The sequence below is a fragment of the Solanum verrucosum genome, unplaced genomic scaffold (assembly GCF_900185275.1).
Source record: "Solanum verrucosum unplaced genomic scaffold, falcon-dt-bn FXZP01000280.1, whole genome shotgun sequence".
Taxonomy (NCBI): Eukaryota; Viridiplantae; Streptophyta; class Magnoliopsida; order Solanales; family Solanaceae; genus Solanum; species Solanum verrucosum.
In genome coordinates, this window is record NW_026019982.1 from 165,633 (window position 1) to 187,036 (window position 21,404).

At 31.9% G+C, this 21,404-nt stretch overlaps 3 protein-coding genes across 3 annotated transcripts; 1 reads left to right on the forward strand and 2 right to left on the reverse strand.

Moving 5' to 3' along the window:
• Window positions 1-1,032: 1,032 nt before the first annotated feature.
• LOC125817408 (uncharacterized) lies at window positions 1,033-2,218 on the reverse strand. Its single transcript, XM_049496940.1, has 2 exons — window positions 1,878-2,218; window positions 1,033-1,347 (listed from the first exon to the last, which is right to left on the reverse strand). Exons 1-2 carry the CDS (start codon window positions 2,216-2,218, stop codon window positions 1,092-1,094), a joined length of 597 nt encoding a protein of 198 aa, XP_049352897.1. The 3' UTR covers window positions 1,033-1,091.
• A 2,764-nt stretch (window positions 2,219-4,982) lies between these two features.
• On the forward strand, window positions 4,983-9,563 carry LOC125817509 (aspartate aminotransferase, mitochondrial). Its single transcript, XM_049497052.1, has 10 exons — window positions 4,983-5,313; window positions 5,673-5,758; window positions 6,884-7,090; window positions 7,228-7,333; window positions 7,456-7,560; window positions 7,631-7,803; window positions 8,546-8,705; window positions 8,806-8,901; window positions 8,996-9,090; window positions 9,202-9,563. The coding sequence occupies exons 1-10, from the start codon at window positions 5,137-5,139 to the stop codon at window positions 9,272-9,274; spliced, it is 1,278 nt and encodes a 425-aa protein (XP_049353009.1). The 5' UTR covers window positions 4,983-5,136; the 3' UTR covers window positions 9,275-9,563.
• Window positions 9,564-9,918: 355 nt separating this feature from the next.
• On the reverse strand, window positions 9,919-14,929 carry LOC125817363 (shaggy-related protein kinase eta-like). Its single transcript, XM_049496895.1, has 12 exons — window positions 14,654-14,929; window positions 13,658-13,750; window positions 13,421-13,480; window positions 13,072-13,344; window positions 12,921-12,995; window positions 12,788-12,844; window positions 12,164-12,304; window positions 12,011-12,061; window positions 11,824-11,919; window positions 11,610-11,693; window positions 11,411-11,512; window positions 9,919-10,413 (listed from the first exon to the last, which is right to left on the reverse strand). Exons 1-12 carry the CDS (start codon window positions 14,828-14,830, stop codon window positions 10,318-10,320), a joined length of 1,305 nt encoding a protein of 434 aa, XP_049352852.1. The 5' UTR covers window positions 14,831-14,929; the 3' UTR covers window positions 9,919-10,317.
• Window positions 14,930-21,404: the final 6,475 nt, after the last annotated feature.

Sequence of the window (21,404 nt, forward strand, 5' to 3'; positions counted from 1 at the left end):
CCGTGTTTGGTTCACAAGATGAGATGGCATGAGGAGACATAAGAACGACTCATCTTCTTATCCTTTCTTTAGTGGTGAGATGAGGAGTTATCAAGCTGAAATGATCATTAGGATGAGTTATTCTAAGGCCATTTTTTATATCCCAATGGGGGGTGGGGATTATTGTTATTAATCATAGAGAAATTCATCTGAGGATGACTTAGCAGAGATGCCTCATCCTATCAGGCACAATCATGCACGTTGAGGTGGCAATTCATGAACTGGGAACTTTGTGCTCTCTTTTAGGTACTCTCTGTTAAAATGTGTTCCATTCTTTCTGAGTTAAACTAATTTACGGCTTATCATGCTTTTGCCAGTTCTAACAGCACTCCTCTGAAGCCAAGGGAAACCGAAGAGCTGTCAATGAAGCAGATTAAACAAACGAAGAAAGATGCTAATCTCCAGCCAGACCAAGAGGTGAACCTCATTGTCGAAAATCTCAAGTTGCTTACAAGACTGGCTCAACCAAACTTCAGACCTCAAATAGATCTTTTAATTACAAAATCGTAATACATTTTCTTTTCTTCTTTTCAGAAAAAAAGAATCATAATCTCTCTTTCTATATATTAAACTTCTATGATATGGTTCTTATCGTTTTCCTGGTAGCCTTGTTGTCATCGCTTTTAGATGCAAAAGTTCGTCCTATGTTAGCACTACAACTTCCATTATATACTGCTTAGTTGTTTCCCTGGTTTAGCCTTGTCATTACTTTTAGATGAATAAAAAGTCCATTCTCCCTAACACCATGACGGTGCTCTATAACTTGTGCTGCTTCACCTTATTCTTTATAGGAAAAATTATGCAATTCATATATATGAATTGTTGCGGAAAATGCATCAAGTTGGCTGTGTTGAAAATAACTGGAAGATTTCTGCCCATAACATATCGATGTGAATGATCACATCATGAGAAATGACTTTTGTCATACCAAACACACCTGTGAAACATTTCCTTTGGTTTGGCGAAATGAGTATAATTGACTAACAGTATTAGCCTAGTAGTATTGTTCTATGTATTACAACATGAACAGAGAAATTTGAGAGTGTATTTTGTTATGGCAAATTAAGTCGGAAGAACCATGGGAGAGTAAAGGCAATGACGAAGCAAGCAAGCAGGAAATTACAGCAGGATTGTTGACATCTCCATCTACAATCTTCGTGTGTTGCAGCAGAGGAATTGGTTATATATGAACTTCTTCTGGCTTCTACTGCCCTTTGGTTCCATTCTATCACCATTATTCTGTTCTGCCTCTCTGCTAATGTTCTTGTTTCCACATTTTTTGCTGTCTTCCCACATATTTCACATGATCTGTAAAATCACAAGATAACACTATTACATTCCTCACTATTCAATCTGAATTCACTCTGTTCTAAGGTCGGTTGTATGAATTCTCAATGTTCACGTAGATTTAAAGCTTATGAGTTTGGAATTTTACTTCTTATTTTCACGTCCCTGCATTTGTCTTTCTGATTTGTGAAATGACATCTACTTTTGCTTTTTCTGGTTGATGTTGGGGTCAATCATATCCTTGCCGTTACAGACACACAAATATTTTCTTATTTTCCATGTATGTAATGATTTCGTTAGTTGAGTTGTAAAATAAAAACACAGTGTGCCAATTTTATAACGGCAAGGATTTGACCGACCACTTTATATGGGAGGCCAAGATTACAAACCACAAGAACATGAACTATTTTAGGTACCATAGAAACTCCTTACACCACTAACTGTTAGTATATATAAGTTAAATCGTATCAAAAGTACCACTAACTGTCAGTATATATAAGTTAAATCGTATCAAAAGCATGAAAAATTTCAGAAATATAGAATGGTGTTACTTGTTGCCTCTCTGATTGAACCATGCTTCAGCACAAGGGCGATGACAAACACCAAGCTCACCTTTACAATCACAACCAAGCTGCAAAATCTCCATGGATTCATCATTCAAATGACATATTCGACATACGATTTCTATTGCTTGATTTTCATCACTACACTCTGTTTTTTTATCAATATCTATTACAATTTCAGCAGCTATCTCCGTTTTTTCTCCACATTTAGTACCTAAATTGTCGCTCTCTTTAACTTCTTCGTGTGTTATCTCAGTTTCTTGAATTTCTGGATTATTTGAAAACTCCTCTGTTTTCGAGTTTTCACTGTTTGCTGCAAATTCCTGCATAATTTGCTAATTAATTTGTTTAGTGAAGAAATCTAACTTTTAAAGGAAATAAAGGAAGGAACAGAGAATAAAGAAAATGAATGGAAAAAGCATATCTTCTTTACAAAATGACGAACATACTTTGCTTCAACTCGTTCTTTAGTATACAGGAAGCTTTATTTCAGTGGAGACTTTGTATCAATAGTGCAGAATTTTTAAAATCTGTTTATTTTAAAATATATTTTTGTTGGAAAAAATATATATATTGAGATACAAATTGTATTTGACTTGTCAATTTTAAAACATTTTTGTCAATATTAGAACAACAACTGAAGTTTAGCAAACAAACTAATAAAAAGTTAAACGATATACTGAATTGGTGAACTACTAATATGATTTTACATGGAAGAAGCTCGAAAGAACGTGAATAAAATTAAACTTTTAAGCCTCTGAAATTTCATAAATCAATATATTTTTCCTTTTTTGAAAAAACATCAGATTTAAAAGTGGCCCCGTAAATGATATTTTTTTTCGAGTCGGGAGCCAAAATGATAAAAAAATTGAGTAAAATTTTCAAAAGAACAAGAAAAAATAAGTTGAAACCAAAAGGATAACGTTTAGATAGAAGAAATTTGATGGAGGAAGACGCAGTCTCCAATGCGCCTTACTCCTTACCATTAATTTTTTTTTTACTTTCTCCATCGCTATCACACATATTAATGTTGCATACAACAACAACAAATAGGAATATAATATAGTTAATTAATTAATTACTTAGACATATAATATAAAATCACAACCACTAATTAATTAATTAATTAATTATATTATATTTCTATTGTCTAAGTAAAGAAAACAACATCTTACATTATTGCTAGAAAATTAAAAATTACTACAAAAAAAATAAAAATACTACAGTGAACTAAAAATACTCATTTGTGATTACTACAAAATATAAAAATTATTAGTAGGATTCCTTTCGATCTGAATTATTCACTATCATAATAAACTATATTATCTCACTAAACATTCGTAACTACACTTTTTATTAAATTTTGAATTCCACATCAAACACTTATTTGACTTCCCAAATTTATTTGGAATACAATAATCAATCAATTATATTAGATTATTGAGTGTTTAATTAATCGATCAATATTTTTTTTAGATTATTGTTTAACTTATTTCATATGTCCGATATAAAATTCACTTGAAGGATTTATACAATTAAAATTTATATGATTCAATCAAAATTACCATCACATGAAATGAAGGACATTTTAAAATCATTTCTAATACATAAAAAATGACCTGTTTGTACAATTGAATTTGACACCTTTAATATTCTAATCCATGATAAAACTATTAAACTAAGAATAAAATGGTAGTACTTATCATTTCCTCACATTCAAAATTTTATTCGAAATTCAAAGTATAATGAAGTAAATATATGTAAAAAAAAATCTTACAATGTAATTTAAAAGAAATTGGTCTTTTAACTCCCTAATCACAACCTTTCGTGATAATCAAGAGCTTGACAACGTTATGTGTGGGTGTCTTCTGTCTCTTCAATTCCTTATTGATTAAAAGCAATTGCTAATTACTTTTTTTTAAGGTTTTTAGTTGTGATGGTTTCCTTTTTGAAAGTCAAATAATATATATTTTGGCTGATATTTTAAGATGTATTTCTTAATGATATTGATATGAAAAAAATTGTAATATTTTTCATATAGTTTTTAAATATCTAATTTTTAATTTTAAAATATCAAATTAATGTAATCTAATTTAGCTTTAAAAGTTAGTCAAATTGACTCTAAAAAACGTAACATACTAACAAGGAATGGAGGGAGTAACTGATTAGGAATAATATTTGACTAATTTATCTACCCTTTAGGGGGTCATATAATAATTGCTGAACTTATGCTTTATTTCAGTTTATGATTGACTCTTTCTTTAAAAAGGTAAAATTAAAAAAAATCATCTTCAAAATACTAGCCTAAGCTCTAACATGCAACAAACTATATCAGCAGTCTAATTTTTGTTCTGTTGGCCTAAGTCTGGTATTATTCTAATGTCACACTTTATGCTATTTTATTTTAAGAGTCGAATAAGATTTTTCATTATGAGTTTAATTTAAATACTTTTGAATGCATAATTTTTCTTCATATAATTTTATGTAGCTTTAATATTTCAAAAAAGATTAATGTTTAAATTCATTTTAATGGTAAAATAATTATAATAATTATTTTGGAAGTGAAACTCAAAAATTCCAAAACAATACCCCTTATATCATTTTGGCATAAATCATAATATATACGCCCTTCAACTTTGAATGTGCTTTGTATAAAATTGAATAAATAGACGCATTTATCCTACATGACGTCCTACATGAATTTTTTTGTCTTATAAGGCGTTCTACATATATTATGTCAGGTAGAACATTTGTGTCTATTGTATAAAAATCTAAAATTGAAGGAAGTTAAAATCAATTTAAAAAGCTATATATATTATGTCTTTTACTTTATGTGTTATGTGTTATAGTTTAGATTACGATGGAGTAATTATTTTTCAGAATAATCGGAAAATGATAAGTACTACCATTTTATTCTTAGTTTAATATTTTTATCTACGAAGCATTAATTTAGATATAAATATTGGCAGATTGGGCAGATTATAGTAGTTACTATATTAAAATTTATTTGACTCTTTTGCCCCTAACCTTTACGACGAAGCGAAAATGTCTTTTACCGTTTAGTCGCAACGTTACGCTTTTCGAGGCAAAAGCCGTTAATAAACCATTCACTCGCACTTACGGCTCGCTCAGTCCACTGCTCTTACGTCTCCCTATATATAAAGTCCATCTCTATCAGGTATCAGCCACTTCGACAAACACGCCATTTTCCTCTCCGATTTCTCTAAATACTCTCTCCGCTCCGGCCATGGCGATCCGTGCCGCGATTTCCGGTAGTCATCTCAAGCTTAGCTCGTCGTCGCTCGGAGCTCGATCCTTGTCGTCGTGGTGGCGGAACGTTGAGCCGGCACCTAAAGATCCTATCCTCGGCGTTACTGAAGCTTTTCTCGCCGATCCTAGCCCTGATAAAGTCAATGTTGGCGTTGTAAGTTCTCTGCTCTGTCCTTTGATTTGATTCGCTTCATTTTCTACCTTGTTTTCTCAGTTTTTGTTATCATGGATTTAGCTTCTTAATTTGGTAATTGTGTATGCTTAGCTGTGTTTTGTTTTGTGTGATTTTAGATTAATTAAATAGAAGGTTAAATGCTGTAAATCTTATAGTCAGCTACATAAGTTGATTGATTAGTGTAAAATAATCATCCGTCGGCTGAAAATGATGCAGAGGATTCACACAGTGGATCTATATTGATTTGGATTTGAAAATCCCGTGTGCTCTTATTAATTTTGAGCTCGATCTAATTAGGCAAAAACGAATGAGCTTCTTTTGTTGTTGCGACTTTTAAGGGAGCTTACAGGGATGACAATGGAAAACCCGTGGTACTGGAGTGTGTTAGAGAAGCAGAGCGAAGGATCGCTGGCGGTTTCAATATGTGAGTGAATCCCACGATTTCTCTCTATTTTGTTTCTCTAGGAAGGGAATTTGAATTTGTTGTTCAAATTGAAAGGTCGTTTATACATTATTTAAGTTTGACTTTTGTTTTTAGTTATTAAAATTTTGTTTAGTTTGAATGCATATATCATTGAAAAGTTATTGTTAGACTAGTATAGCAAAATGTAATAGTACAGATATTTGTCAATTACTAGAAAATATATATTGATTTATTAAAAATTTTAGCAGTAACACCAATAATATTCATGTAACCGACAAAAAAAAACTGATCAAACCTATATAGTTGATTTGGTTTTGTTTGGTTTTGTTTGGTTTTGATAAAACCGAATCAAACCCCGTGAATATGCTACATTGCTGACTATTATTTATTTTCTTTTACTATAGCCACTTGTTGGTTATTGTGCATCAATGAGGGTATTTGTGAGTGCATATTTGAATAATAAAGCATCTCTTTTTAGTATTCTTGATTCTTTAGGTTTTCTTCCTCTCCTTCCGCATCTTGATGATATTTGTCCTTTCTATTCTCATTTTTAGTGCTATATGGATGGTGGAGATGGATCCCTTCACCAGTTTTATCTTATACTTTGGTAGAGCCTTTCTGTCAAGATGAATTGTTTATATCAAATTTACTATTCCACAGTCTAATGGCGGCGTTTAATTTTGAAAAGATCTGTTCTTGTTGTTTTACGAAGTTTGACTAGATATGGAACACATTTTTATTTGACATGTATATTTTATTAATTGTGATAGAAGAATGATTAAAATAACAAGTGGCTTTTTTTAATGGTTTTTTAAATTGAAAGGTTAAATGAATTGACTTCTTAAACTGAAAACTGCTTCTGTCAAACATTTTGTAGTGTCCTAAAGTAGAAAGTACTATGCAACTTCTCTATGTAAATTAGTAAATGTTCTGATTTTGTCCTCACTCTTTAGAAATCTATTGGATTAATTGACACGGAGTAAAATGCTTTATGTGATAAATGGCAATGAATTTGAAAGTAAGAATCAAAATGTTTTCAGCATTGCAAAAAAAAGGCCAGGGTGGTTTATGTGGATATCTTTTAGTTCAATAACATGCTCACGTGGACAATTCATCATTTACCAGGGAGTATCTTCCTATGGGAGGTAGTGTCAACATGATCCAGGAGTCGCTGAAGTTAGCCTATGGGGAGAACTCAGACTTGATAAAAGATAAACGCATTGCTGCAATTCAAGCATTATCTGGAACTGGCGCATGCCGAATTTTTGCGGACTTCCAAAAGCGCTTTTGTCCTGATTCACAGATTTATATTCCAGTTCCTACATGGTCTAAGTAAGTACATTTGATGCATCATTGTTGCTTCTTGATTGATCTTCCTAGATTGGTTTTTGCACAGTAAAACATTAGTTTGTAAATGACTTCATAAATTTCTAATCCCCTGATATTTACTAATATGAGATTCTTGACAGTCATCATAACATTTGGAGAGATGCTCATGTCCCTGAGAGAACATATCACTATTATCATGCTGAATCAAAGGGCTTGGACTTTGCTGCAATGATGGATGATATAAAGGTATGAAAACACACAGTTGAGATGTTTTCTTTGATGCTTTGGTTCCCCTGTTTTCATGATATGGTGTTTTTCCTCATATTGCCATTATTTATCCTGACCTATTACAACTTTCTTTTACATAGAATGCCCCAAAAGGATCATTCTTTCTGCTTCATGCTTGTGCTCATAATCCTACTGGGGTGGATCCGACAGAGGAACAATGGAGGGAGATCTCGCACCAGTTCAAGGTAATGACTTGTATATTTCTATCCTCTATCTTGTCATAAGTCTCATATTGAATTATTGCACTGGTTCTAGGTGAAGGGACATTTTGCTTTGTTTGACATGGCCTATCAAGGATTTGCAAGTGGGTATCCAGAGAAGGATGCTAAGGCAATCAGGATATTTCTTGAGGATGGTCATCCGATAGCATGTGCCCAATCATATGCAAAAAATATGGGGCTATATGGCCAGAGAGTTGGTTGCCTAAGGTAAAATACTACTCCCAAGATGATATATAATTTGGGCTAGTTATATCTGGCAAGTAGGGGTAAGGCCTATTTATAATCTTGAGCCGAGGGGGTATCAGAAATAGGTCATCCGATAGGATGTGCCCAATCATATGCAAAAAATATGGGGCTATATAGCCAGAGCATTGGTTGCCTAAGGTAAAATACTACTCCCAAGATGATATATTATTTGGCCTATTTATATCTGGAGAGTAGGATAAGGCCTATTTATAATCTTGAGCCGAGGGTATATCAGAAACAGTCTCTCTATCTTCACTAGATGTAGGGGTAAGGTTGTATAAGCACCACCCTTACCAAACTTCACTTGTGGGATTACACTGGAACTGTTCTGTTAAGTTATAATCTGGAGAGTAATACTAGCCTTTTATTAATCATAGTTGATCTATCTTTTAAAATTATCTTCTAATTCCAAAATCAGTAGTACTACCATCTTCATGTAGTTTCTAGATCTATTATTTTCTCTTTCAAATGAACAAAACTTTTCTGTTGAACTTCGTAAATACATTTACTAATTGTCTTTATTATACCATGTATCATATATTGTGTTATTATAAAACTTCGTATTCATCTCTATATAGCGTGTACAAGTCTCTTACTAGTCAGAAAGGACTCCTGTCAAACACTGATCTGATATTTTTAGTCAATACTTGATAAAGCTAAAAGACTTCCAATGTTTTTGCTGTGGTGCCTCAATTCGCTGCAGTGTTGTCTGTGAGGATGAAAAACAAGCAGTGGCAGTGAAAAGTCAGTTGCAGCAACTTGCTAGGCCCATGTACAGTAATCCACCTGTTCACGGTGCTCTTGTTGTTTCTACCATCCTTGGAGATCCAAACTTGAAAAATCTATGGCTCGAGGAAGTGAAGGTAAGTTGATGGTGCTCTGGCTGCTCTTTAGCTTGGTACTCGTTTTCAGAACATCATATGTTAAGCGTAAAAGTTCAATTACTTAAGAGTTCTTTTCCAGGGCATGGCTGATCGTATCATCGGGATGAGAACTGCTTTAAGGGAAAATCTTGAGAAGTTGGGGTCACCTCTATCTTGGGAACACATAACCAACCAGGTATTTGAGATCAATGACTTCCTTCACTTTCTGTAACAGTACGTAACTATAAGAATTCACCTATTGCCCCCTTAATGTTCGATACTTCCTACAGATTGGCATGTTCTGCTACAGTGGGATGACACCGGAACAAGTAGACCGATTGACAAAAGAGTATCACATCTACATGACTCGTAATGGTCGTATCAGGTATAATTATTGAGTCGTCAAGTTCAAGCTTATATGCACCTGTATTCGTATACAAATTTTTATCTGATTTTTTTTTCCCAATCTGTTTCTTTTGCTTCTTGTATGGTGCAGTATGGCAGGAGTTACTACTGGAAATGTTGGTTACTTGGCAAACGCTATTCATGAGGTTACTAAATCTGCTTAAGCTTTAACATCATGGATTCAATAATCAGTTACGGAAAGGCTGTGGAAATTCATTTTTTGTGATCGGAAAGATCACAACATGTTGTAATAGTTGAGTTAAAACAATCGTACTGAGGGGAGGGGGAATAAATAGAGCCATTTTAAGGGGTAGAAGTCATTAGCAGCCGTCGAGGTGGAGTTGTAGTTATTTTAGGGTACATTACAGACATTAATCATCTAGTGTCAAGGAACTCCTGTTTTTCATATACAACAGCGTAGTTGCATGATATTTATGCCAACATTTTGAAGTATTGTTGCTGTTTTATGGTGTCATGGATGGAAGTAATTATTGAGTCTTGGCGTTCATTACATATTTACATGTATCATCTAGCACAACATTAACTAAATAAGATTCTTACAATCCTGCATCGGATACCTCACAAAGGCAGAAAGGTCCGCGTAGAAACTACCTTTTTCCAAACCCCACTTATAGAATTAGGTATGTACAGTATATTCTTTCTTAAAACCTTTGGTTTCTATTGCTAATTTTGCTCTCATAATATACAAGTATACAACCATGAAACGAGAGAAACAATCCAATGGATCCTTCAAAGGCAAAAAAGAAAACAAACAAAAAAACAAAAACCTAAGATTGCACAGAAGAGAAAATCATATATGCCTTGCATTCAAAAATAAAAATAGAGCTAAAAACAACTTGCATATAAATATAACTACAACCAAAAGCTACAAGTCCTAGTGTTCCAGAAGGTCTCTCTCAAGGAAATCTGCTTAACTAGACATTACAATATTTATCATTTTATACTTCTATCTGAAATCTTCTTATCAAAAACAATGTACAAAAGAGGCAACAGGTCTGCTATTAGCTAAAAGAGGACATAAGTTGAGACAGGATCACTTCCTTGTAAGCCAAACAGCGACTATACACATACAACTTTTACGTGCATACATAGCCACTGGTTAAGCCAAAATGCATGGTTACATTAATCCACAAGGACTCCCTATATATTTTTTCTGATACACCAACTCTATATTACATTAGTACAACTACGTCGCACCAGGAAATGGGAAATTCAAACCAAGTTGCCTCCACACATGCTCAGGGATCAGCTTGTTGACCAAATCAGGTGAAGCTCCAGTTAACTGCAAGCAACAGCCAGAACATAAACATAACTTTCATGATCCCCAACATCTTGCATTAAGGGAAGTTTTGACTCTTGAATCAATTTAAAAAGGATCCTCTTACTCGCAAAGAAAGAAAGGTTCAAATGCCAGCCTTACCACACAGAGTCCAACTGGTAATAATAAGAATAAATATCTAATGCAGCCTCATAATAACGGGCACCTCTGTAATTGGTCAATATATTTCTGACAGTAACTGAGAAGCCAAAATTACTGTCTAAAGATCGTGGAAGAAAATGTCTAAAGATCTGCTAAATGTAGGGGAATAGAAGGTTTTACCATGTGATAACTTTCTAAAACCATATTTTACTCGAGATAAAGTCTCATGACAGTCAATCACCAAAATCAGTTCTATTAAATGGTTACACAATAATTGGAAACACAGTTAATATGATTGCTTGGATCCATGCACATGTAGACAATTTTTAGGTCTCACATTTTGAAGCGGCAGAAGGACAAAAGATTACGTGAGTGAGTGTTATTTGAGAGGGAAAGGACAATGGATTATCAAAAGCAACGGAAGAAAGAAGATAACTGACAAGACGCATGATGCATTTAGAAGTACAAGAAAACAAGAAAAACACGAAGAAATCATGAACTAATATGTAACGCATCAATTTCCTGTATTATTCACTTTGAAAATCCTTCGTCACTAAAGGATTTACTTTTAATAGTTTGTTTCTTGTATTTATCACTTCACAAGAGAACAACATGTGCCGCTCCACCATCAATACCTCCTTCCCTTTTTTCATTTATAACAAACATTCAAATAATGGATAAGGAAAAAAAAAGCTCTAATTAATGAAATAATTGTTCAGATGGGTGCGTAGAGCTGCTTAATCGTAAATTCAACTAGTGAACCAACACCTATTCAACAACTCGAAAGATAACTTTCTAGATAATAGTTACAGAGAAATATAACAATATCAATAGACTAAGAAGATTTCAAAAATTGTACCTCTTGTTTAAAGTTGAAAAGAGGTGGAAATGGACGTCCATTAGGAAGACGGGCATTGGGCTCACGAAGCTCATCAAAGAATGAATGTGCACATGCTTCTAGCTGCGAGGAGTAGAAGCAGGTAAATAGACTGATACAACAAATGGTTTTGTAGATGAAATAACAATAACGAATATCACTTGTAAAGGAGATAACTCACTGCAGTACAGCGAAGACTTGGTGAATATTGAAGAAGCCGTGAGGCAAGATCAATTGCTTCAGGAGGCATTCTTTTATGGAATACCTGAAACCACGGAAGGCTTTTAGCTCTCTTTTCAACTAAAACTGACTTTAGGGGTAGTTAACGTACACATATTTCAACAAGAAAATGATCTAGTGCAGAATAACTATCAAAATATAACAACACACAATACCTTGTGCCAAGGATGAGCTTTTATCTGTGGGAATCTGAAATCTGTGTAGTTTGGGTTCATACATCGAATTTCTTCCCGAGTAGGAGTACCAAGGACCTGTGACAAGGTTTCTCATTAGTAAAAAAGAGATCCATGTAAGTGTTATCTGAGATTTACTACGATGTCCAAATGAAGTATAAAGACACACCTTGATGATCTCCACCAGTTGGTCTACCGCATTTTCGCCAGGAAAGAGCGGCTGTCATAGTTTATGATTGATGAAAGCTCAATAAAGTAACAATCTTCAATGAAGTAATAGATGGAAATTATCGACTTGCAAACAAAGATAAATAGCACAAACCTGCCCCAGAAGAAGCTCAGCAAGGACACAGCCTGCTGACCAAATATCAATTGATGTTGTATATTCTGTGGCACCAAATATGAGTTCTGGAGCTCTGTAGTAGCGAGAGCAAATGTACGAAATATTTGCTTCACCATTCACCTGTGCATCGAAAAGTTCATTAGTATCAAAATGCATCAAAATGAAATGCTTCAGTTTATGTTATGTACAAAACAATTCACCATGAGGAAAGAGCCATATAAAAAAAGAAAAAAAAGTTTGAGCAAGAATTCTGAAATGCTAGGGACTAGTTCTGCTCTCACTCCCACTGTCAATAGTAAAAATACATCCAGACTCGCATGTCAAAACCTAATTGTATTGGACTTCTCTTCAATTGCAAACAAGAGATGTAAGAACCTGACAGCCAAGGGTCAAAAAGTATCAAATGTTTAAAAACTGAAATGTCTTCAGACAGTGCCTTAATCAGCGCCCATTCGTGCAGTCAAGCACATGAAAAACAGCCTACTATCACAACGCTAAAGCACCTTCAAAGAAACTTTGCATAATGCAGCACTTATAGAGATACCAGGACTTTTGCACTTATTTCATATAAGGATGTAATAATATATGAAATAACAAACATACCAGGACTTTTGCACTTCCAAAATCACATAGCTTGACTTGATGGGTCAGAGGATCAACCTTCAAATGACATACAATAGAGATTTAGGTTGATGTTGGCATACAATAGGAATGAAGTGGACTCCTGTTCACATACCAAAAGATTTTGAGGTTTCACATCTCTATGGCAAATTCTTGGAACATTATGAATATAAGCCAGCCCTCTGAATATCTGACAGTAACAACTTATCAGAATCACATAATATCCAGTTGCAGAAGAGGCATAAAGAGAAAGGAGAGATGCAAACCTGATACATGTAAAGTTTGACATATATGAGTGGCATCCTTTGATTTGAATTGCTATAGTGCTTTAAAACCTTGTATAAACTTTCAGGGACATAATCCATGACCAAATTAAGAAAAAGCTCATCTCTACTAGTCGTGGAAAAGAAGCAGTGCTTTAGAGTAATGACATTTGGGTGATCCATCAAGCGCATCAGTTGTAGTTCACGGTTTTTATACCGTTTGTCCTGTAAAACCTTCTTTATGGCCACAGTCTCTCCAGTTTCCAAGCATTTTGCCTAGAGACAACAACATCAGGTCATTGCTAAGTACAAGAATACTGATGCAAATTTACAATCAAGTCAGCTCACAAACCTGAAACACTATCCCAAAGGACCCTGTACCGACAACTCGCTCTGCCATATAACTGATGGTCTGCAGAAAAAGATCACAACAGCTGTAACTTAATACTCTCACGACCATTGATGCCAGTGATAAGAATCATCTTAATTATGTTCTCAGGTTAGAATCATAGTATCTAAAAACCAAGAAATTACAAAACATTGAATCTCCAAAATAACCCAAAAAAACTGATGTATATCAGGCACACACCCTTTTTGGTTCTCCATTCTTGCCTCCAATAGTGGTGGAAATTATGTGACCAGTGACGGCACCATTACCCTCAACAACAGCAGCTGACATTTCCTACAATGCAAACCAAGCAAGGTCAATTGCAGTGCCAAAAGAACTCCATCTCGTTAGAAAATAGTAAGAAGCTGTACTTACCATAACCTGTCAGAGGACCTTACAGGTTGTTCAACAATAATAGAAAAGCAGCGAATGGCACTTAAATAGGCTTTAAGAAAGCATCAAATAATAGAGACTTGTAACTGAGACAAAAACAGTATTAAAGGAGAATCAGCCATCACAATTCACATGAAGCAAACCCAATAAAAGATTGAAGCACAATTTACCTAAAGATGAAGAAAAGCAGCTAAATAGCTTTTTCTGAAAGAGGGACTTGCAAGCTACCTAATCAACTCAAGAAAACCTGTCCCTTGTAATCCCAGATACACAAAGTAGATAAAAGGATAAAGAAGTCACTACTCCACAAAAGAACCTCATGGATCTAACCCTATATATGCACTCCATACCTCCACAATCAGCTACAGTAGAAACTCCAGAAACAAGAAATATAGAACAACACCAAGCAAACAAAGAATCATTTTCTGGTAAATCAAACAAAAATCCAGAAGCAGAAGCTACTCAAAAATACATTTAATTTAATATCTTAAGAGCTACAAAGAAAATGTCAAAAAAAGGAAAACAACACTAAAAACACCTCATGCTCAAAGTCCAGCTGAAAACTGCAAATATAGAAGATTAACACCTCACTGAAGCAATAAACTCAAAAAATTACGCCGCCGGGAAATTCTCCGGCGAACTTTCCGACACCGGAGAACAAATGAACACAAAGAGATCGAGCTAGATCGAAGCACAACGAACAAAACCGATACTGTCAAACTTCATCAGCAAAGAGAATTGAAGTAGAACAAGAGTGTGCGACTCTCTAGTAGTAGTCGGAGAACATTAAAGTAGTAGAACTACCTTTTCGGATTCCATTTCCGGTCGTGCTCCGGCGACGGCGTTCCTTACTGCAGCTCCTCCTCCTCCTTGTTCACGATTCACATGCTGCTGCTGCTGCAGCTGCGGCGGCTGAAGGTGGTGGTGATGGTGATTTTCCGGCGGATTATGGTGCTGAGGTCCCAGTGGTATCGAGGCCATGTGCTCTCTTCTACTCTGCTATACTCTCACTCTTTTTCTTACTTCTCTACTAAAAATAATATAATTGCTTTATTTTCCTCTTAACCCCACTACTATTCTCTATCTCCAAATATTTGTACTATTTTCAAATGTTCTACCAAATTATTTATAGTATTTTATTTTTTTGACAAAATATTAAATAGAATGAAATTCTGACTATTTTATACTTTTATGTTCGATATATAAGTAAAAATATAATTCTAAAAGTACTTATATATTATTCAGATAAATATTATTGAATATGGATATAGAGCTAGGGGTGTGGGTGATGGGAATAGAGGGTACGAGGGTAAAATTAAAATGTGTGTTGGATGATGAAAATAGCACAATTAATATAAAATTTCATTTATAAAACTTAGTTTATTTTCCCTATTTTAATTAGGAAAGTCATGTTTCTTATTTTTAAGAAATTTATTTTTCTAGAAAAAATACTTTTCAAAAGTGTTAATCAATCTAATATGAAAAAATTGAAAAGAAAAATATTCCAACAAATATCCCTTTACTATTGTTAAGTTATTTAGTTTACTTTTCTCCTAATATAAAAAAAATTTAATTTAAAGCAGAGCAAATTATAAAACTCTAAACAAACTTAAATGACGAAGTAAATTACATACTGAATATCCGTTATTGTTTTTGTTTTGTTTTTATTTTTATTTTTTTGTTAGTTTAAAAGAACGATGCAAAAATGCAATAAGAATTTCAAATTTTCAATATTTTTTAGCTTGAAATATGAGATAAGATCGTCTTTAAAATTATAGACAATAAATGAGTGATATAAATAAATGCAATTCAAAATATGTCCTTTTTTATACAATCAAAAAATGTTTTTTTTTTAATTTTCTGTTCACTTCTTGAAAATCCCAACAGATTCAACTTAATTTAAATTATAAGTAGTAATAAAAATATAAAAGATTACAATTTCACCAATCAACATTAGTCATATTCGTTATAATTTTTTTCTAACGTAATCATTTAAGCATGCGTTATCATCCTTTTAAAAGTTTTAATTAAAATGCATAGTATATAATACTCTATCACTATTAACTTTACAACACACTAAGAAACAATAAATAATAGGGATAATATTATTATATTTCCTTTGATTTTATTAAATTTAATGTTTTGAGAAATGTGTTAGATAATGACTAGTAGTATTTAATAGCAATAATAAAATAAAAATAAAAGTTAAATTATCTTTAAATTTTTTAAATTATATAAATATTATTGGATAACTATTTTTATTATAGTGAACAATTACTGTTATTGAACGGAGCGAGTAGTATATACTCTTTTTTCTTTTTTGAGCGAGTAGTATATACTTTTTTTTATCTATAGAATGAATTTTAAAAGTCATTAGTGCCCTCATCAACTTTTATGGTACATCTATTAATGCCTACAGTACAACATAGCTCTTGAGCTTTTAGCTTTTTTGACTAACAATAGTGATAATTCTACACCTTTTTATTGGCTATTTTGTTTGGCAGTGGCTGCACACTTTTTTTTTTTTAGCTTTTCAAATATTTCAACTCCAATCATTTAATAGCACTATGCTAATAGTTTATCCCTAAAAATAATATAGAAAAACTAACATAAATGTACATTTCAGTTATCTAGTTTACTAAATATAATTAAAAAATAAAATTTTATATATATATATATATTATCTAGAACAACTTTCACATATAGCAAACACAAAATTCATATTTGTATGCTATAACAAAGTTTGCATAATTGCGCTCCATAGCAAACATAAATATGTATATTTTGCTATAAATATACAAAAGAAAGCAGTTGTATAATTTACTTTGGTATACATATACAAAAAGATCAGTAGGGTTAGTAGGGTTAGCGTGTTGTCTTTCCTTGCGAGGGTTTGGGTTGGTAGCGTTTGTAGTAGTCCTAGCCTGGCACTTGTAGTTCTTGTCTGTGATCCTATAGCCATATGTTGTTTACTGCGTTCCACCTCTTACAGTATTTTCTTGATGTTATTGTCTCCGTTGTTGATTAGGCACTATTTTTCTTATTGGATGTTATGTTTTATATATTGTTTCCTCTTCTTTTACTTGGTTTGGATGTACTTGAGCCGAGGGTTCTCCGAAAACAGCCTCTCTACCTCCATGAGGTAGTGGTAAGGTCTGCGTACACTCTACCCTCCCCAGACCCCACTTTGTGGGATTTCACTGGGTATGTTGTTGTTGTTGTTGTTGAGAGAGGCGAGTGAGTGAGCGAGATCTGGGAGAGTGGCGAGCGAGATCTGGGAGAGGGGAACGAAAATATATGTATATATACAATTTTCTCTCGCTTTATACAAACACAAACGCATTTTATATAATTTGTGTTTTTTGTATAAAGTGAGAGAGGCAAGTGAGAGAGCGAGATCTGGGAGAGGGGAACGAAAATATATGTATATATACAATTTTCTCTCGCTTTATACAAACACAAACGCACTTTATACACTTGCGTTTGTATAAAAAACAAGAGAGGCGAGGGAGAGAACGAGAGTGGCGAGCGAGATTCACCAGGAGAGAGGTGAAATATCTACAGTTTGCTATGAGGTACAATTAAATCAAACTATATTTATAACATTTAATTTAAATTAATAGTTTGCTATTATATACAATTTTCCCTTTTTTATTTTGTATTGTATAAAAAATGTATATATTTTTTCTTAAAAGAGGGAAAGTATTTATAGTGTAATATTTAATTTATTTTCAACCGAAAAATGAACAACAATTATATGGTAGGTGAAGCTGGATACAACTTCTTTTTATGGTTCCATTGAATCTATTATTTTGGCACTAAATATAAATATATGTAATAAAAAGTTCTAGAATTTCAATAAATAATTATATTATGAATTTATAATTTTAAAAATACAAATATATTTAAGTTAGGAATCTCGATATTTTAAATTGCGAATTTTCTTCTGATAATAATCAATAATGAAGTGCAATTGAATCGTACAATATATTAATATTTGAACGATAATTTTAAAGGCGTTTCGAATTTTTATTAATCAAATTGTACTAGTTGGTGTATTTTCTTCAACTTATTATCTATCACCTTTGTGTTTCACACATTTTATTTGGAGATTAACTAAACATATTTCACATCTATATTTTAAAACTAATTAAGAATTAAGCATGTTTTCTATCTTTTCTCGAAAAACAAGTCGAACTATATTTGTTGAAGTGTCATAATTTATCCTACCTAAACTAATTTTTTTTTTTGTAACTAATATTTTTCTCTAATGAATTTGAGTCAAAAACATTCCCAAGTACATAGGACGAAATTTTATTAGTATTACATGTGATGTGTTTTTGGAAAAGTCAATAGTTGTTTAAAGAGCCATCAATATTCTTCCTTTGTTTGTTTATCCATTTATTGTTGGAGAAAATAATTAATGTTACTATGTTTCTTGTGTTTTTTTTCCTTTAACATTAAAATAAAAAAAGAGTAGGAGACACAAGGGTTAATTTTTCAAAACATGTTTTTTTTTTAGGTTCCATGTGAATCAATTTTTCTATTTCATAAAAATAATAAGAATGAGAAAGATTTATTTATACATTATTCTGTTCGGACTTCACTTATTAAAGTTACATGAAGTTGTTACTTATTCTATACTATATTTATTCTGATCCTATATCTACTTTAGTGATGTTAGCCAATACTTTAGAAGATACTAATAATAAGGATAATTTTACTTCCTTGTTTGTTATTTGATCTTACATTAAATTAATTTATTTTCTATAAATAGTCAAGCTATTAATTGATTTTTTTTTACGTTCAAAGAACAACAAATGCTAAGAGAAAATTTAAAAATAATAGTTATTTCTTGATTTTTATTGGTAATCATATAAATTCTAATTTTATAAATATAGTTGTCATAGAAGGATAAAATTATAGATTTTTTTTTCTCCTTTTTTTTTACCCTCCCTAGGAGCTCCCACCCCTTTTGCTCCTTTGGTGACTCGCAACCTTCGGGTTGGAAGTGAGGGGTGCTTACCATCCGAGCAACTCCCTCTCGTCAGATAAAATTATAGATGATTATTGATATTATAATTTTTTTTTAAAAAAATATTACCGAGGTATTAAATATAACATCAAAAATTAATTCCAATTTTTTTAATATTCCATAAATATTGTTATAAAAAAATTCACTATTATATAACCTTTCCAAAATTAAATAACTACTCCCATGCTGAGTTATTTGTCGTGATTTCTAAAAATAACTATTTTAAATTATTTCCTATTTTAGAAGTTCAAGACAAAATTAATTATAATTTTCCATTTTACCCTTTATTGTTATTGTTTTAAAAACTATAAACATTTCAATTACATGATGATGTTACGACTATTTAAATATTAATAAAGGATAAAATGATTAAAATTCCTACTCATTAATATTACCTAACAAACTTATAAAAGAGAATCACGACAGATAATTTAAGAGGAGAAAAATATGGTACTCAAACCAATATAATAAATTAGTAGGGAAATTTGAAGTGGATAAAGAGGATGAGACAATATAGGAGGAATTAAGTGCAAAGCATTAGAGGACGAGTGTTTTTTAAGGTCCATTCCATGTGCCTTAACGTTGGGCATGGGACCTATATATATCCTAGTTGACAAAGAGTGTGCCTTGTTTTAAATATATAATTTTAAATAAAACCGCTTAGATATAATATTTGATTATAACGGTATGTGTAGTGCATGATCTAGAGGGACAGGAGGGTGTCCACCTGAACCTCTCAGTAAAAAAGTTATATTGTATGTACATATATAGATTTTTGAATCTCTTAAACATATGATTAGAGGTTGACTCAATGATTTACGAGGTTAAAAGTTCAAATTCAAAAACAACGTTTTTATTTTTTGACTTTCCTTAATGAAAATCCTAGTCATCATTTTGTTTATAAATGATGATACTCCAATTATTAATATTATTATATCCAGGGGAAAAAGGTTCGAAAACATATGCATTATTAATCCAATGACACTTTTTCCTGTTATGTTTATTTCATTTTAAAAGTTGAATATAATTTTCTATTATCTTTAGCAAAGTGAACAAATAATGAGTCATGACCAAACATAAATAAATAATTATGAGTACCTAAGTATAATTAGAATCGGGTCACTAGTAAAATATTACTAACAAAAAGGTCAGCACAATCTAGTCAGATTCATACACACGACTCACGAGGACTGGTTCATTCGAAATGTTAAAAATCACTAGGCTATAACAATTTATTATGTCTAGTGTATGTTATTTATCACTTCATATATCATTTTACTTGTATATACGATATTTTTATCCGACGAAGGATGTCCAATTAAATAGATGACAACCATGTAGCTCCGCCCCTAGCACAATAATTAATAGATCACCCACTATAGAAATGAATCTCGTAATATACGATTTTAGATTTAATCGATTCTAATACAGATATTCGATACTTAATAAAAAATAAAATAAAATCTCTTATTGTATGATATTCAACTATCAACTCGATGGACATGTTTATTACTAATTAAGATTGATTTAATTAGTTTGGATTGCTTTCATGATTTAATTTAATTTATTATTAAATTAGGTTCCTAGTTCATCGTAACTAAATTAGTTGTCTATCCTGTCTATAACTAACTATAACATCAGTGAATAATTATTTTAATACATTATTTATATTAATTATTTTTAGATAATATAATATTTTGATAAACCAAAACCAAATAGGCGGCTTATTAGTATTGGATAACGACATGTTTGTGTCCCTTTCATTTTAAACACTATTTTGGTTTCTTTAATTTAATAGTTTCACAAAATGCCTTGTGATTGGACTAAAACGTGCATGGACTATGTTGTTCGAGCTTTTCAAAATTATTGTTGTATTTGTATTAAATTTTTTAAAATGTATTATTTTTGGAGTACTTGATATGCACCTATTGATATTTTTTTTAAATAAATTAACATGACAAATAATAATCATTTTCTGACCTTTGTATTTTTAAAATAATTAAATTATGAAGTTTTGAATTTTATAGGTGAATATCATGAAATTTAACGTGTAAAATTTGCAAAATACTTTTTGAAGACAAAGCTGAAAAATTGATGGAATAAATATTTATTTCTACCCTAGCTCTTTAATTGGTCATAGATAAATTTCAATATATTCATTTTCCGAAATTATATGTAGTTTTTTTAAAAAATTATTACTACTTTCTTCGTCCATATTTACTTGTGCATATGTAACTTCACTCACTCTTAAGAAATATTAAACAAAATAACAATTTGGTTATATTATCTCAAATTGAAGTTATCTAACTGTAAAGAAAAAATGGTACTACTTAATAATAAAGGTAAAAGAAGATGTAAATAATCAATTACTTCTTTACTTTTCAAAATTAAATAAATATAAATAAAAGTCTAATCTTAATCTAATGAACAAATATAAGTGAAGGAAGAGAAACTCTATAAGTTCCTAATATATCAAGATTTAACAAACTGAAAACTTTGATTTTGACTTGAAATTTAAAT

What these genes read in the sequence shown, in the direction of transcription:
- LOC125817408 (XM_049496940.1), bottom strand. Translation starts at nt 2,218, where the DNA reads ATGCAGGAATTTGCAGCAAACAGTGAAAACTCGAAAACAGAGGAGTTT. An exon ending in TTCAATCAGAGAGGCAACAA is followed by an intron (nt 1,348 to 1,877) that starts GTAACACCATTC and finishes GTGATTTTACAG; the next exon opens with ATCATGTGAAATATGTGGGA.
- LOC125817509 (XM_049497052.1), top strand. Translation starts at nt 5,137, where the DNA reads ATGGCGATCCGTGCCGCGATTTCCGGTAGTCATCTCAAGCTTAGCTCG. An exon ending in ATAAAGTCAATGTTGGCGTT is followed by an intron (nt 5,314 to 5,672) that starts GTAAGTTCTCTG and finishes GCGACTTTTAAG; the next exon opens with GGAGCTTACAGGGATGACAA. An exon ending in AGATCTCGCACCAGTTCAAG is followed by an intron (nt 7,561 to 7,630) that starts GTAATGACTTGT and finishes CACTGGTTCTAG; the next exon opens with GTGAAGGGACATTTTGCTTT.
- LOC125817363 (XM_049496895.1), bottom strand. Translation starts at nt 14,830, where the DNA reads ATGGCCTCGATACCACTGGGACCTCAGCACCATAATCCGCCGGAAAAT. An exon ending in TTGGAAGTGCAAAAGTCCTG is followed by an intron (nt 12,305 to 12,787) that starts GTATGTTTGTTA and finishes TTCGATGCACAG; the next exon opens with GTGAATGGTGAAGCAAATAT. An exon ending in AACTGGTGGAGATCATCAAG is followed by an intron (nt 11,920 to 12,010) that starts GTGTGTCTTTAT and finishes ACCTTGTCACAG; the next exon opens with GTCCTTGGTACTCCTACTCG.